This window comes from Mustela nigripes, chromosome 9, assembly GCF_022355385.1.
Source record: "Mustela nigripes isolate SB6536 chromosome 9, MUSNIG.SB6536, whole genome shotgun sequence".
Classification (NCBI taxonomy): Eukaryota; Metazoa; Chordata; class Mammalia; order Carnivora; family Mustelidae; genus Mustela; species Mustela nigripes.
The window spans coordinates 17,066,352-17,079,795 of NC_081565.1; the positions used below are offsets into that span (position 1 = coordinate 17,066,352).

Below are 13,444 nucleotides of genomic sequence, written 5' to 3' on the forward strand. Positions count from 1 at the left end.
GTGTTAACAGAAGGATAGACCTATAGATGAACAGACAGAATAAAAAAAACACAGAGGGCGCCTGGGTGGCTCAGTGGGTTGAGCCTCTGCCTTTGGCCCAGGTCATGATCCCAGGGTCCTGGGATCAAGTCCCTCTTTGGGCTCTCTGCTCAGCAGAGAGGCTGCTTCCTCCTCTCTCTCTGTCTGACTCTCTGTCTTCTTCTGCCTATTTGTGATCTCTGTCCATCAAATAAATAAATAAATAATCTTAAAAACACACACACAGAAATGACCCACACAGATAAGCTCAATTTGGGTTTTGTTTTGTTTTGTTTTGTGTGTGTGTGCTGTTTTGTTATGGGTTTTTGTGTATGTGTGTGGTTTTGTTTTTGTTTTTGTTTTACAAAGAGGCAAAAACAATTTAATGGGGAAAAGGGAGTCTTCAACAAAGTGCGCTCCTACAATTGCACATTCACAGGCAAGAAAACAAACCTCAGTGAAGTCTCACACCTCATGCAAAAATTAACTAAAAATGTATCACAGAATTAATTGTGAAGCATAAAGCCATAACACTTCTAGGAAAATACACACACACACAAGAGAAAATCTTTGAGATTTGGGCTTGGCAAAATGTTCTGAGATTCTAAAAGTACGATCCATAAAAGAAAAAATGGTAACTTGGATTTCATCAAAATTAAAAACATTTGCTCTGTGAAAGCTCATTTGAAGATGGGAAGACAAGTTACAAACTGGGAGAGAAAATACATTTGCAAGCCATATCTCTGACAAAAGTCTAATGTCTAGAATATATAAAGAACTCTCAAGCCTTACTCGTAAAAAACAAAACAAACCCCAAATCATTCAATCAGAAAATGGGCAAAAAAACATTAAGAGACATCTCACTGAAAAGGATATAAGGATGGAAATGGAGCTTAAGAGATATTCAGCACCACTAACTACTAGGGAAATTCAAATTAAAACCACAGTGAGGGTGTGACTACACACAGATCAGGGTGTCCATATGTATATATGGACAACATCAAATGCTGTTGAGAGTGAATCACTCATACATTTACTTGTGGGAATTTAAAATAGGACAACCACTCTTGAAAACAGTTTGGCAGCTTCCTAAAAAAAGAAATTAAATATACAACCTTCCTATGACCCAGGAATTCTATTTCTTGGCATTTTTTTTTTAAGAAGTGAAAATTTATGTTTACACAAAAACTTGTAGGCAGATATTTATAGCATCTGTTCATTATAGCTAAGAAATAGAAACAACCCTCATGTTCTCCAGCAGGTGAATGGTTAAACACACTATGACCTGTCCATACCATGGACTACTACTATGCAGTGAAAAAGGAACTAAATGTTGCTACATCAGCAATCTGGATGAACACGAGAAGGATGCTGAGTGAAGGGGAAAAAAGCCAATCCCCAAAGGTCACATACTATATGATTTTGTAAATGTTATATTCCTGAAATGACAGAAATTCTATAATGCTTTCTATTGAATTCTAACCTGTAAAGGAATGGAGACCATGGTGGTTTCTGGGCATAAAGAAAAGGAGTCAGGTGGGAAATGGGTGGGATTTTAAAAGGGCAACAGGAAGAATTTCTGTAGCGATGCACATGCTCTGTATCTTGGTGATCAATGTATATATTCTGGCTGTGATATTCTTTCTATTGTTTTCCAAGATGTTTCCATTGAAGGAGACTGGGCAAAAGGTACACAGGATTTCTCTGTTATCATATTATTTCTAACAACTGCATGCAAATCTACAATTATCTCAAAATTTAAAAAAAATAATTTTTAAAAAAGCAAACTAACAGGTTTCAGATGGGATTTGGCTTGCAGATCATAGTGCACAACTCTGGCTTACGGGATGTGAGCACTGCCTTCCTCTCACACCTTGCCTTGTACGAGCTGAACTTGTTTTCTCCTGGCTCACTGAACTTTGACTGTCTGGCCTTCTCAGTTCCATAGGTCCACACTGTTCCCTCCTTCAGGACTTTCATACTTCCGGCTCCTTCTTGGATACGCCTCCCACTCATATTCCCCCAGAAGACCCCACTCATTATTCCGACTTCCCTCAGAGTTTCCCGGGATGCCTCTTTTACTCCATTCCCTGTTCACTTGGTTCTTTCTTCTTCTTTTTTCACACCATGGAATAACTGTCTTATTTATTTACTCATCAGTCATTTTCCTCTCTAGAATTTAAACTCCATGAGATCAAGGTGTTGTCTGTTGTGTTTACCGCGACATTTTCAGCACCCAGCACATTTGGCTAGTGCTGAGTAGGCGTCCAATCAATATTTCTTGAGCCGTCCAATGAAGGGCTTGCCTAGGTAAGAAAGAAAGAAGCTGATAGTTGTAGTTAGGTTTCCTTTTGAGGGATTGGGTTCATTCATTTACCATTTGTTCATTTCCCCTTCGTTTATGAAGTGCTTACTATGTGTTAAGTTCTGAGCCAGGCACTTACAGTGTGTTTTCTCGTGAAGTCTCCAGAAATGTCTCCAAGAGAGGCACCGTTACTCCCATTTTCCAGCTGAGGAAACTGAGGGGCTCTCTGAGATTAAACAGTTGTCGTCATGTTGTTCTGGGCTCACGAAACCTGTGTGGAATCATGCCTGACATCAGTCCCCATGCTCTTGCCTCCAAGCTTCCCCCCACCATTGAAATAAAGGAAACTGAGGCCCAGCTGGGTTCAAGGACTTGCCCGGCACACCAGGCAAGCTAGCAGAAGTGCTTGGGCAAGAGTTCTGATCTTCCTCTTTCCAGGATGGTGGCATGTCTCTCTTTTACTCAGGGACATCGTCTCCTAAGAGGAATACTTCTCTGATCAAGGCATCCCTACTCCAGTAACTGCTGGTCACTCACGCTGCCAGGGTTTTGAGTTTCCCTTTCGAATTATTCCGTGCTTCTTTTTTGTTCTATTACTAGCCCTCTTTCTGACAGAGACATAATATTCCTTAGCTCTCAAAGTAAACTCTAAGTGTCTTCAAATTACCCACGACAGCAGCTGCCCCTCATCGAATGCTGTGCTGGGCATCTGAGGCACTTAGCTCCCTGTATCGGTTACCTATTGCCGCCTAACAAGTCATCCCAAAACGGAGCAGCAGAAAACGAAAAGATTTTACTGTCTGACATCATCTCTGAGGGTTAGAAATTCAAGAGTGGCTTAGCTGGGCAAGTCTGGACCCTCTGAGGTACTAGTCAAGGTGTCAGCTGACCAGTGGGAGGGTCTGTTTCTGAGCTTACTCAGGGGCTGTTGGCAGGGCAGCCATGCTGGCTGTTGGCCAGAAGCTTCCATTCCTTGCCCCACGGGACTCCCTCTAGCGCTGCTCACAACATGGCAGCTTGATTTCACCACAGCCAGTGATCTGAAAGAGAGGGAGGGAAACAGAGGGAAGCGGAAGCTTCAGCCTTTAATAATCTAATCTTGGAAGGGCTCTGCCATCAGTTCCGCCATATGCTGTTGGTCATGCGGACCAGCCCTGGTGCAGTGTGGGAGGCCACTCTACCGGGTGTGAATGCCAGGAGGCAGGAACCGTTGGGGACCATCTTCGATGCTGGATACAATTCTGTTTACTCCTTACAGCAATCCTATGAAGACAGATGAGGTTGAGTCACTGGCAAGAGGTCGTGAAGCTTGTAAGAAGCCGAGTTTGGACTCAGACCCAAAGTTAACATACAGACACATCGTACATCCTGTCTGGCACTCAGATGGCTCATTCGAAAAGTAGCAAGTGACTACACTGTTACCAACGCTATGCTAAGTGTGCCCTGCAGGTGGGGACAAGACAGGAGGGTCCATTGTATTATAAACTTCGCATTTTGGTGAGGAAGACAGATGATGAGCAGTCAAGTAATTGAAATAATATGTTAATAATCTCGAACAGTGATACTACTAGATCTAGTCTGCCCTCGCCCACCCGCAAGGACTCGGGGCATGACGTCCACGCCGGATGAAGGGATAGTCATGTGGGGGTGATTGGAAAACCCACTTCATCTCCTCAGAACACCTCTCCCAATTTTAACGTAAGGAGATTAAATCAGCTCTAAATCTATCTTTGCTCCAATGTCCTGAGATGGGAAACCCATCAGTCAGTGACAGGGGAGTGGAGTGCATTGCCTGGGAGTTAGCTAAGAGCTACAGAGCCAGAAAGCCTGCACAGCCCCACCCCTACCACTTCTCCTCAGTTTCCTGATCTGTAAAATGGGACTCAAGATACTTCGCACCTGAACTGGGTCCTGTGGGCACTGTACCAATCACCACGAACTCTGTGGCCAAGGACGATGGAAATGTAGTCTCTCTCAGTTCCAGAGCGCAAAGGTCCGAAGTCGTGGTGATCTCAGGGTCGTGTTCCCTCCCAGGGCCTCGCTTGCTGCTTTCCGGCTTCTGGAGGTTACAGGATTGACTGAGTCATGGCCCCATGGCTGAAATCTCTGCTCTGCCTTCACCTGGCCTTCTCATCCGTGCGTGTCCTCTCTGTGCCTTTATCTTATGAGACTTCCATGACCACATTCAGATCTACCTCGATAATCCAGCTGGTTCGCATAATACAAGGACTTTAGTTTTATCACATCTGCCAAATTTTACTGTCGAAGGTGACATTCATAGGTTTCAAGGGTTAGGTCAGAAACGTATCTTGGGGAGCCATTATCAGCCTACCACACTACCTCATAGGCTTGCTGTAAAGACCAACTAAGTAAAAGCAGGTTAAGTGTTTAGATCTTGCCTGGATTACAGAACATACATTTTTAAAGAATAAAAGTGGCAGGGAATCAGCTGCGGATGGGGAAGAACTAGGAGTGAATTCCGTGTCTCTATCCCTCCTGTCACCTGATGAGAAGGTCAGACATTTTTTTTCTAGTGCTTATCCCTGAGTCTCTGCAGACAGACAGACCCAGCCCCGAGTACCCAAGTACCCGTAAATGGCCCCGTGACCAGGTGCCCTCCTGTCTGACTGTGAGTGTTCCGAGACGAGCAGGGGTTTCCTCAGAGCTTGTATGAATATTTACGGCACTTCACTCACATGGAAAATTGATTTTTCTTCTTAAGCACAAAATGTAGCCAGTTTTATAACCTTTCTGCAGCTTGATAAAGGCCATTTGTAACCCACTTTCTCTGTCACCCTCTCTGGCGCCAGTCTTAAATGTCCCGAAGAACTCTTGTGCGTTTGTAATTATGAATTCTTCTTAGGCAAACTTTAATTTTCAGGAGGATTGACCTTTTGTTGTTGTGGGTTACAGTAGTCTTTGTAAATGGCTTTGTGTGTGTTTGTTATTGATGTTCTTCAGGTTGTGGCTTGGGCAAGGGACCGGGGGTGGGGGGTGGGGGCGTGCACTATGGAGCCATTTTAATCGATGACGTCCAGTGATGGATGAGGAGGGCTGAGCTCTGGGTGTTCATCTCTGTGGACAGGAAATGCCAGTAGAGTGACCAAAATTAAAAAACCTCATACCTCGTTTTCTGTCCCCGATGCAGGAGAGCTGGTGTGCCGGATGGAAAAAGACTAGCTCAAATAGCCGGTTGTCCCTGCAGTATAGGATCTTCCATTTACGGTGTGCTTAGCGGATACCAGGCACCCTGATAAGAGCATTTGACTAGGTCACTCAAGATTGGAGTCATTGGGGTTTTTTAGGGACCGGAGGGCTGCTGGTTTGGTGACCTGGAGAGAGGTGCCCATGGCTGGATCTGAGGCACCTGCAAAGGACGTTACCTGTCAGTGTAAGGGAGATTGGAGGTGTTATGGTTGCTGTTGTTGTTGTTGTTGTTGTTGTGGAAAATGCATTCATTTATTTAAGGTGGGGAAGGATGATTTAGCAATAGCGTTCTGTTGACCGTCAGGAGGACGGTGTGGAAGAGACCAGGCTGGAGAGTGCCGGCTCTTGCTGTGGGCATGCAGGAGTCCCGTTCAGGACCCCGGAGACAGGGATGGAGACAAAGAGACAAATTCACGACAGACAGGAAGAGAACTCACATGTGACAAGTACCGAATGGTGTCCAGAATTCTGAAGTAAGGTGCACACTCCCAGGATCCAATTTAAGCTTGACAAGAAATCCATATAGGCAGGTTCCATGCCCATTTAACAGATGAAGAGACCGAGGCTCAGAGAAGGTGAATAACTTGCCCCAGATCACAGAAGGAGAAGAAGAAGAAGAGCTGGAATGTAAATTTGCATCAGTAGGAACTCTTTAAAATACACCTGGCTGCTGGCCAGAGGGATTCTTTATCAATGGCAGACCCTACTGGTCCATAATAAATGCAGTGATGATGACGGTTCCAGTGTTGTCAACAGGAAAAGCAGCTAACCCTTGCCGTACAGCTGTCGTGCGAGCCGCAGTGTTCTGAGCACTTTGCTGACGGGACCTTGTATTCTCACACATCTACCGGGCAGGTACTGACAAAAGTCCCATTCCACAGGTGGGCACACTGAGGGTCAAAGAGGCCGTATAGCAATGAATGGGCCAAGCAAGACTCTGATTGAAACTGTCTGTGGTCCCTGCCTCATGCCCCTTTTCAGAAGGTGGGAGGAGAGGGCTTGCAGGATCCCACTGCCTCCTCGGCCATGACCACCCTGTTGCTCTCTCTCCCCCGAGCAGTGCCCCGAGGAGCTGAGGCCCATGAAGGACGGCTCTGGATGCTACGACCACTCGAAAGGCATCGACTGCTCGGACGGCTTCAACGGTGGCTGTGAGCAGCTATGTCTGCAGCAGACGCTCCCTTTACCCTATGACGCCACATCCAGCACCATCTTCATGTTCTGCGGGTGAGTCTTGGTCCCCGTGGCCCAGCCACTCCCCTCACAGCAGCGGGAGATGTGGGGAAAAGGTCAGGAGCTGCAGTCAGGCCAAGCCGGCCTTGACCTTCAACAAAATGCCTTTCTGTGTCTGCTCTTTTAGCCCAAGAAGCAAAAGGCAGCAGGATAACCTTCTCTCGGGCATTGGGAAGAAGAAAGGAAAAAGCAAAATAAATAATTGATTAATAGTTACACTAAATGGAATCCATGCTCAGCCTGTGTCCTAGGGTCACGACTGTGTTCTGCTGAAGCCCCTGCCCCTTCTGCCTCTCCACTACAGTCCCGGCCAGTGTAGTCTGGAGACCAGAGCAGGCACCTGAAAAGTGTCACTGAGAAACAAACAGGTGTTCATTTAAGGATACGGCCTTGGGCCAGGCTTTCAACCCTGTTCCTGCAGGAATTTAGCAGTCCTCATTCTTGATTTGCCCATTCAGGGAAGGCCTCTCTGTGCCCTACTGCCCTATCTGCAAGGAGAACCAAGTGGGGGGCAGGGAGGTGGGAAGGGGACCGTGCAGCCAATGCCAAGAAGTCAGGGCATTTTAAAATTCTCCTGAGACTGAAAGAAGGGGCACCTTGGGACCAGGTCACTGAGTGGCCCTGGACAAGTCACTTTTCCTCTCCAGCTGTGGTCTGATCACCTGTAAAATGAGAGCTTTGGACAAGGACACTGACCATTTCTTCCAGTTTACCTTGTTTTCCGTGCAGAGGACTGCACTGGGAGTTAACCTCTGTCCTGCTGTCCGGAATGGCATCCCGCGGAGGGCTTGGTCCTCAGCACTTACTCAAGGGAATGGATGCACCTTTTCTTCTCTGCTTCACTTTCCTGCTGGTGACATCTTCGTCTTTTAAAAATGTGCTCGTCCTCTGACACTCTGGGACTCAGACAAATAACCCCGTGCTTGTGCAAAAATGTTGGTCATTGAAATATGCTCTGTGCTCTACTGAGATAGAGAAACAGAATGAGATTTAACAAGAAATTTTCAGGCCTACATCTTATGCAAAAGAGGATAGGGGAGCGCGTATGAGTTTAATCCCAGTTTAACAGAAAACGATTTTACCTGCTCAGTTCTAGTCTGTGGCTCCACTGTTCCTTCTGGGACATATTTGGGTCTCCCCCTCTGCCCCAGTTACACTGGGGCTGCAGGTGCCTTTGAGCAGGTGTTGGAGCAGCTTGCTGGAGGCCCTAGATATGTATCAGTAAAATAAATAAGAAATAAATTAGTGTATGCAGACCTGAATTTATAGCTGTCTCTCCTCAGCTTAAGTGACTGCAGGGCAGTGTGGAGTAAATTATGCATGGGCTTAGATCTGAGGCTGGAATACAGAATCAGCTGTGCTCTTATCATTATTTTTCTCCCTGTGTACTTGGTATGTGTTTGGCGGTGGGGGGGGGGAGTCCTTCTGTTGCAAATCACAGCAGTAACAGCAGCAGGGACAGTAGTAATGGACTTGGGCACAGAAACCGTCAGCACCTTCCTCCATCCACAGCACAGTGCAGAGGTCAAGGGGAGTCAGCAGACTTTGGTTCCCATTCGAGAATGGGCATGCCTCTGAGGACCCCTGCTCTTCAGTTTCCTGGTCTCTAAACTTTTAATAATATTTAACTCAATATGAAAATGGTCGGGAAGAATGCAACATATTTATCCTTTGTTACTCTATTAAGGCTAAGTCATGAGACCTTACGTGACTCACTGCCTTTTTGCTGTGTGACCTTGAGCAAGTCACTTAACATCTCTGTGCCTCCCTTTCCTCATCTGTAAAATGGTGATGGTAATAGTTATCTCTTTATGGACCTATGGTGAGGACTAAAATGCATTACGTTACAACTTATATGAGTATCTGTAAAGTGCTTCTGAAGGGCCTTTCTGAAGTATAGTTGAGAAACAATATAACATCAGTTTCAGATGTATAATGTGGGGATTGGACATTTATATACATTATGCAGTGCTCACCACCATAGGTGCAGTTACCATCTGTCACCATACAAAGTTATTACACTGTTATTGACTATATTTGCTATGTCATGCTTTGCAACCCACGACTTAGTTACGACTGGAAGTTTCTTCCCCTCGATCCCCTTCTATTTCAGCTGGCCCTCCACCTCCCCACCCCTCCGGCAACCACCAGTTTGTTCTCTGTATTTGTGGGTCTGTGTCTGTTTCATTTTGTTTGTTTTGATATTTAGATTCCACAGGTAAGGGAAATCATTTGGTATTTTTCTTTCTCTGTCTGACTTCTTTCACCAAATGTAAGACACTCTAGATCTATCCATGTTGCAAATGGCAAGATTTTTTTTTCAGCGTTTTGATGGCTGAGTACTATCCCATTGCGCGCGCGCGTGCGCGCGTGCACACACACACCCTTCTGTATCCATTCATCCCAATTTACATTCCCAGCAACAGGGCACTGAGGCTCCCTTTTCTCTACTTCCTTGCCAACACCCGCTCTTTCCTGCCTTTTTGATACTAGCCATTCTCACGGGTTTGAGGGGATATCTCACTGTGGTTTTGATGTGCATTTTTTTCTGATATTTAGTGATGTTGAATATCTTTTCCTGTGTCTATTGCCCACTGGTATGTCTCCTTAGGGAATATGTCTAATTCAGGTCCTCTGGCCATTTTTTATTTGGATTGTTTGTTGTTTTTTTGGGGGGTATTGATATATCCAATAAGGGGTTAATATCCAAAATATATGAAGAATTCTGCAAGTCCTCAATAAGATGGAAAGAGATGGGGGAGTTTGCTGAGAGCTGTTGAACCCATCCAAAGGCTGATAAACAGGACAAAAAAGAAAAGAAAATCCAGGTCTCCTAAAACCAACTGCAGTGTCAATGTGTTTTGGAAATTGCCTATTAAGTATGCAAATGAGAAGTTACCCACACTTGTTAGAAGCACTATAAACAAAACAATGAAAGCCATTAGCAGGTACTTGTGAGAAAGTTGGTGGAGAGAAGTGGCAAGCCTTGAATTAAGCAAGGAAAACAAACCTTTGCTCAAAGAGACCTTCCAAACTTACTCAGACCTCTGTGACCTCTCTGAACGTCCTGGGTAGGGGCAGGTATAATAAACCTCTCTACAGCCAGGATAGTCCCAATAGCTAAGTCTTATAAAGTGCCTCCTACGGGCCATGACTGGGAAGTGCTTTGATTACAACAGGCTGTTTAATTCTTATAAGGACTCTATAAGGGAGGTACTGTGAGGAGCTCCAGTTACCCTCAAGAAAAGCGGGCACATGGTGACTGTGTGACTTGGCCAAGGTCACATAGCCGGTAAACGGAGGCTTTGAGATTTCCACCCAGGCTGTGTGGCTCTAATCTGGGTCACTGCTGGACACTTCTAGCACTGTGTGGTCTTAAGCAAGTCACTGAACTTCCCTGAGCATTCCCTTTCAAGTGGAATCAGATAGGACTGTGAGGAAAAATGAAATTATGCATGCGCAGGGGCCAACACACATGAGCAGCCAGGAAATGGTAGTTACAGTTAGTCAAAGAGGTATTAAGCCATCTAATTTCATCATTCAGTGACTGAACTGAGGTCTTGTTTACCAGCTCTAGCACCTGGAACATAGTAGGTGCTCAAGTAATCATTGTGGAATGATGTTCCTCAGTCAGTGTGGCCAAAGAATGTGTTCCTGGTCTCGTCTTTCCAGCTATAATTCCAGCTGTTTCTCTTTTCCTGAATTAGGGCCTGTGGCTTCAGCTTCTGGAATTTTGACAGTGTTGTTCCTTCTGCTTCTCCTCTCCTCCTCTCCTACACCATCAATCTCTGCCCCCTGCCTGTGGGCATTCAGCTTAGACAGCTGTTTCATCCTCCAGATTCAGTGTACGTGGAACCTTCTCCAACGAGTCTTCTCTGAGCACTAAGGGGTGCAGGAAAGAGGTGTGCAGGTACCTCAGAGCTGGGCAATAGAACACTTCACCCTTTCAAGGGGATACAAATTAAATATTCGCTCAGTATTTACCAAAGAGTGTTAGGGAATGCAAAGAAAGGACTTTCTTTTCTTGTTATATTTTGGTTTGTATTTTTTCCTTTCTACCCACAAGACCCTCTTCCAAGGGACAGACCCATTTGCACGTAGCCTTGAATTCTAGTTTATCCCAGTGAAGCCTGGACACCATTTGCAGACTGGACCTATAGCCAGCTGCCGTGATCATCAGCCCCTGGTCAGGCCAAGGTCTGCACCACTAAGTAAAGTACCTTTCTCTGGGGTCACACACCTAGCCCACCATGGCTGCTGCCCTGAGCGTCTCTCTGTGGTCACCCCACCTGCTCTTCTGACTTACCTGCTCTCCTGTGTGGTCCTCATCCCACTGTGAGTGCCTCATGGTCAGGGACTAGGTCCCCTTCTTGTCACTCCCCACTATTAGACCTGAGAACTTCTTCAACACTGTATTTGTTGAATTAGGGAATTCATCTACCTAGGATTTCTTGTGCCTACTCTGTGCCTGGCCCTTTGTGGGATGCTGAGAACGCAAAGAGCATTGAGCAGGAGTTCTTGCCCACCCAGGGCAGAGGGGACACGGAGGACAGGTGGCTGAGCCTCACGTGGTCCCAGATGATGTTGATAGAGCACAGGTACCAGTGTGGTGGAGACAAGCAGGTGAATTGGAGAGAGGTGGAGAAGACCTTGGAAAATCAGCTGAAGCATTTAGAATGAGTCTTAGAGGTGAGGGAGCGGCACCTCCCCCGAAGGTCTCGGTAGGTTACCCAGCAACCAAGTTTGTATCCTTTGTATAGTGTGTTTATAATGTATTCTATTCATTCTTCTCTGAGAACTTAGTATTATCTGCATAAATCCAACCTATTAAAAAAAAAAAAACAAAAAACAGATAATATAAAGATAGGACTGACCAGAGCCATTTGTAAGGAGAGAAACAGAAAGGGAGGAAATGGTTTCAGAAGCCTGACATGGGGGATCTTACTCAATGGGAGATAAATTTAGCTCTGTGCTTCTTGGCAACTGAAGTAAACAGGAAAAAAAAAAAAAGAAAGAAAGAAAGAAAAAGAAAACCGTGGTGGATTATATAGTTGTCCTGGTTTGACAAAAGGAATGTTGTGGTTTTGTTGTTTTGTGTGTTTTAACGGGCAAACATCTTTTCTTGATAGAATATTCTAAGAGAGATGTTCCCTGTATATTTGTAAATAAATCGTGATCAAGTCCGTTAATTTTTTTGAAGTTTCAGGTATTTTCTCAGATCTTTCAGAACAGGAAACTGAGGCCTGGAAGGATCTCACAGCCACGTAGGAGGTGAAGTTGGGACAGAAGATATCCCGTGGTTCTCTCTTCAGAGGTGGATGTATTTAATGTATTTAAATGTAATTTAATTTAAAATGTAATGAAAATGTATTTAAAAACGTGGGCTCAAAGAGCACGTCTAGCCTCGCATAGTCCTTACCAGAATATCTTTTTTAATGTCATTTTTATGTGATTTTAGGAGGGAGAGGAGATAATACATGCATTTGATACTCACGGAGAACTGGAAGCCGCTCACTTTCACGGTCAAGGCTTTGCATGCTCTCTAGTAGGGGAAACCACTGACCTCAGGAAGGGAGACGCTGATCTTGCTTTTGACCATGAGTAACAAGTTACAGACGTGTGCGAGGTTTCAAGACCTTGTTTCATTGTGGTTCCTGACTTTTAGGCTAGGGCCTGCATTCATCCCTCCTCCCCCGCACCCCCTCCCCGAGTTCTGATTGAAGGAAGAGGATTTTACCTCCCACAGTTAACACAGAACATCCGCATGCCACGTTCTTGTCAAACATTACAACCTCATGCTCCCAGGCACTTGAAACATTTTGCAAAAGCTCCGGTGTAAGACATATTCACGGACAGTTGACGGAAGCACCCAGAAGTTCATGCATTTGCTCAGAGAGGATTTTTTTCCATGTGGGCTCTGTGAAACATTAGTCCCATATGCAGCTGAAAGGCAAAAAGGGACAGCTCGGTGGTCATGCCCACATGGAAAAAAGTCCGTACTCTAGAACTGCCTTGAAGGTTCACCATGCACCTAGGGATAGTAAAGGCTTTGACAAGCCCTGTAGTGGTGAAACATCGTATGTCACTGGTTCTAAACTGACCACATTCAAATCTCTGAAATTAGGATGCATCTTACCATCAATACTTTGACAGAGTTTAAAAAAAATGTTTTTCCTTCTCAGTGTTAGGTAAAATGCTAATGTTTCTTGTAAGTGTTGAGGGTCTTAGGATAGATACATTGTTGCATAATTTAACCAGAATTCCCCATGGAATTCTGTTTCCTTTCCTTTCTTTTTCTTATTTCTTCTTTTCTGAGGAATACCCTTGGGTATCCTATATTCAAAATGGATTTTCCAAAAACTAAAATTTTCCTTTGAATGAAACCTTCAGATGGAGACCACCCTGAGAACAATCTTAGTCATCTGTGTATTAATTAATGTTGGGACAAGCCCAAGGGCCTTCATGAGAAAGACCCCATGACGTTGGTTAGCAGGGTTTGTGTGGTTGAGGATCTTAGCTTCTAGGCCACAGAGAGTCGTGGTCCTGAGAGCCCCAGGGTGGGATTTCTCATAGGTGTCATATTCAGGAAAGCTGGAAAAGCACCTGTTGCTTTCTTGCTTTGCTGTTAGGGTATCAGATTCACCCTGGCATTGGTCCAAGTCTGTGTGGCGTGCAGTTCCT

The 13,444-nt window shown here is 45.1% G+C and overlaps 1 protein-coding gene across 3 annotated transcripts in view; it reads left to right on the plus strand.

The window, feature by feature from the left end:
* The window catches only part of ASTN2 (astrotactin 2), an 858,139-nt gene that overhangs the window by 532,807 nt on the left and 311,888 nt on the right, over window positions 1–13,444 (plus strand). For all 3 annotated transcript variants that reach the window (XM_059410933.1, XM_059410934.1, XM_059410936.1), the window contains one exon: window positions 6,591–6,757. In XM_059410933.1, coding sequence (XP_059266916.1) covers window positions 6,591–6,757 — 167 coding nt within the window. The remainder of the gene's footprint in view (window positions 1–6,590; window positions 6,758–13,444) is intronic.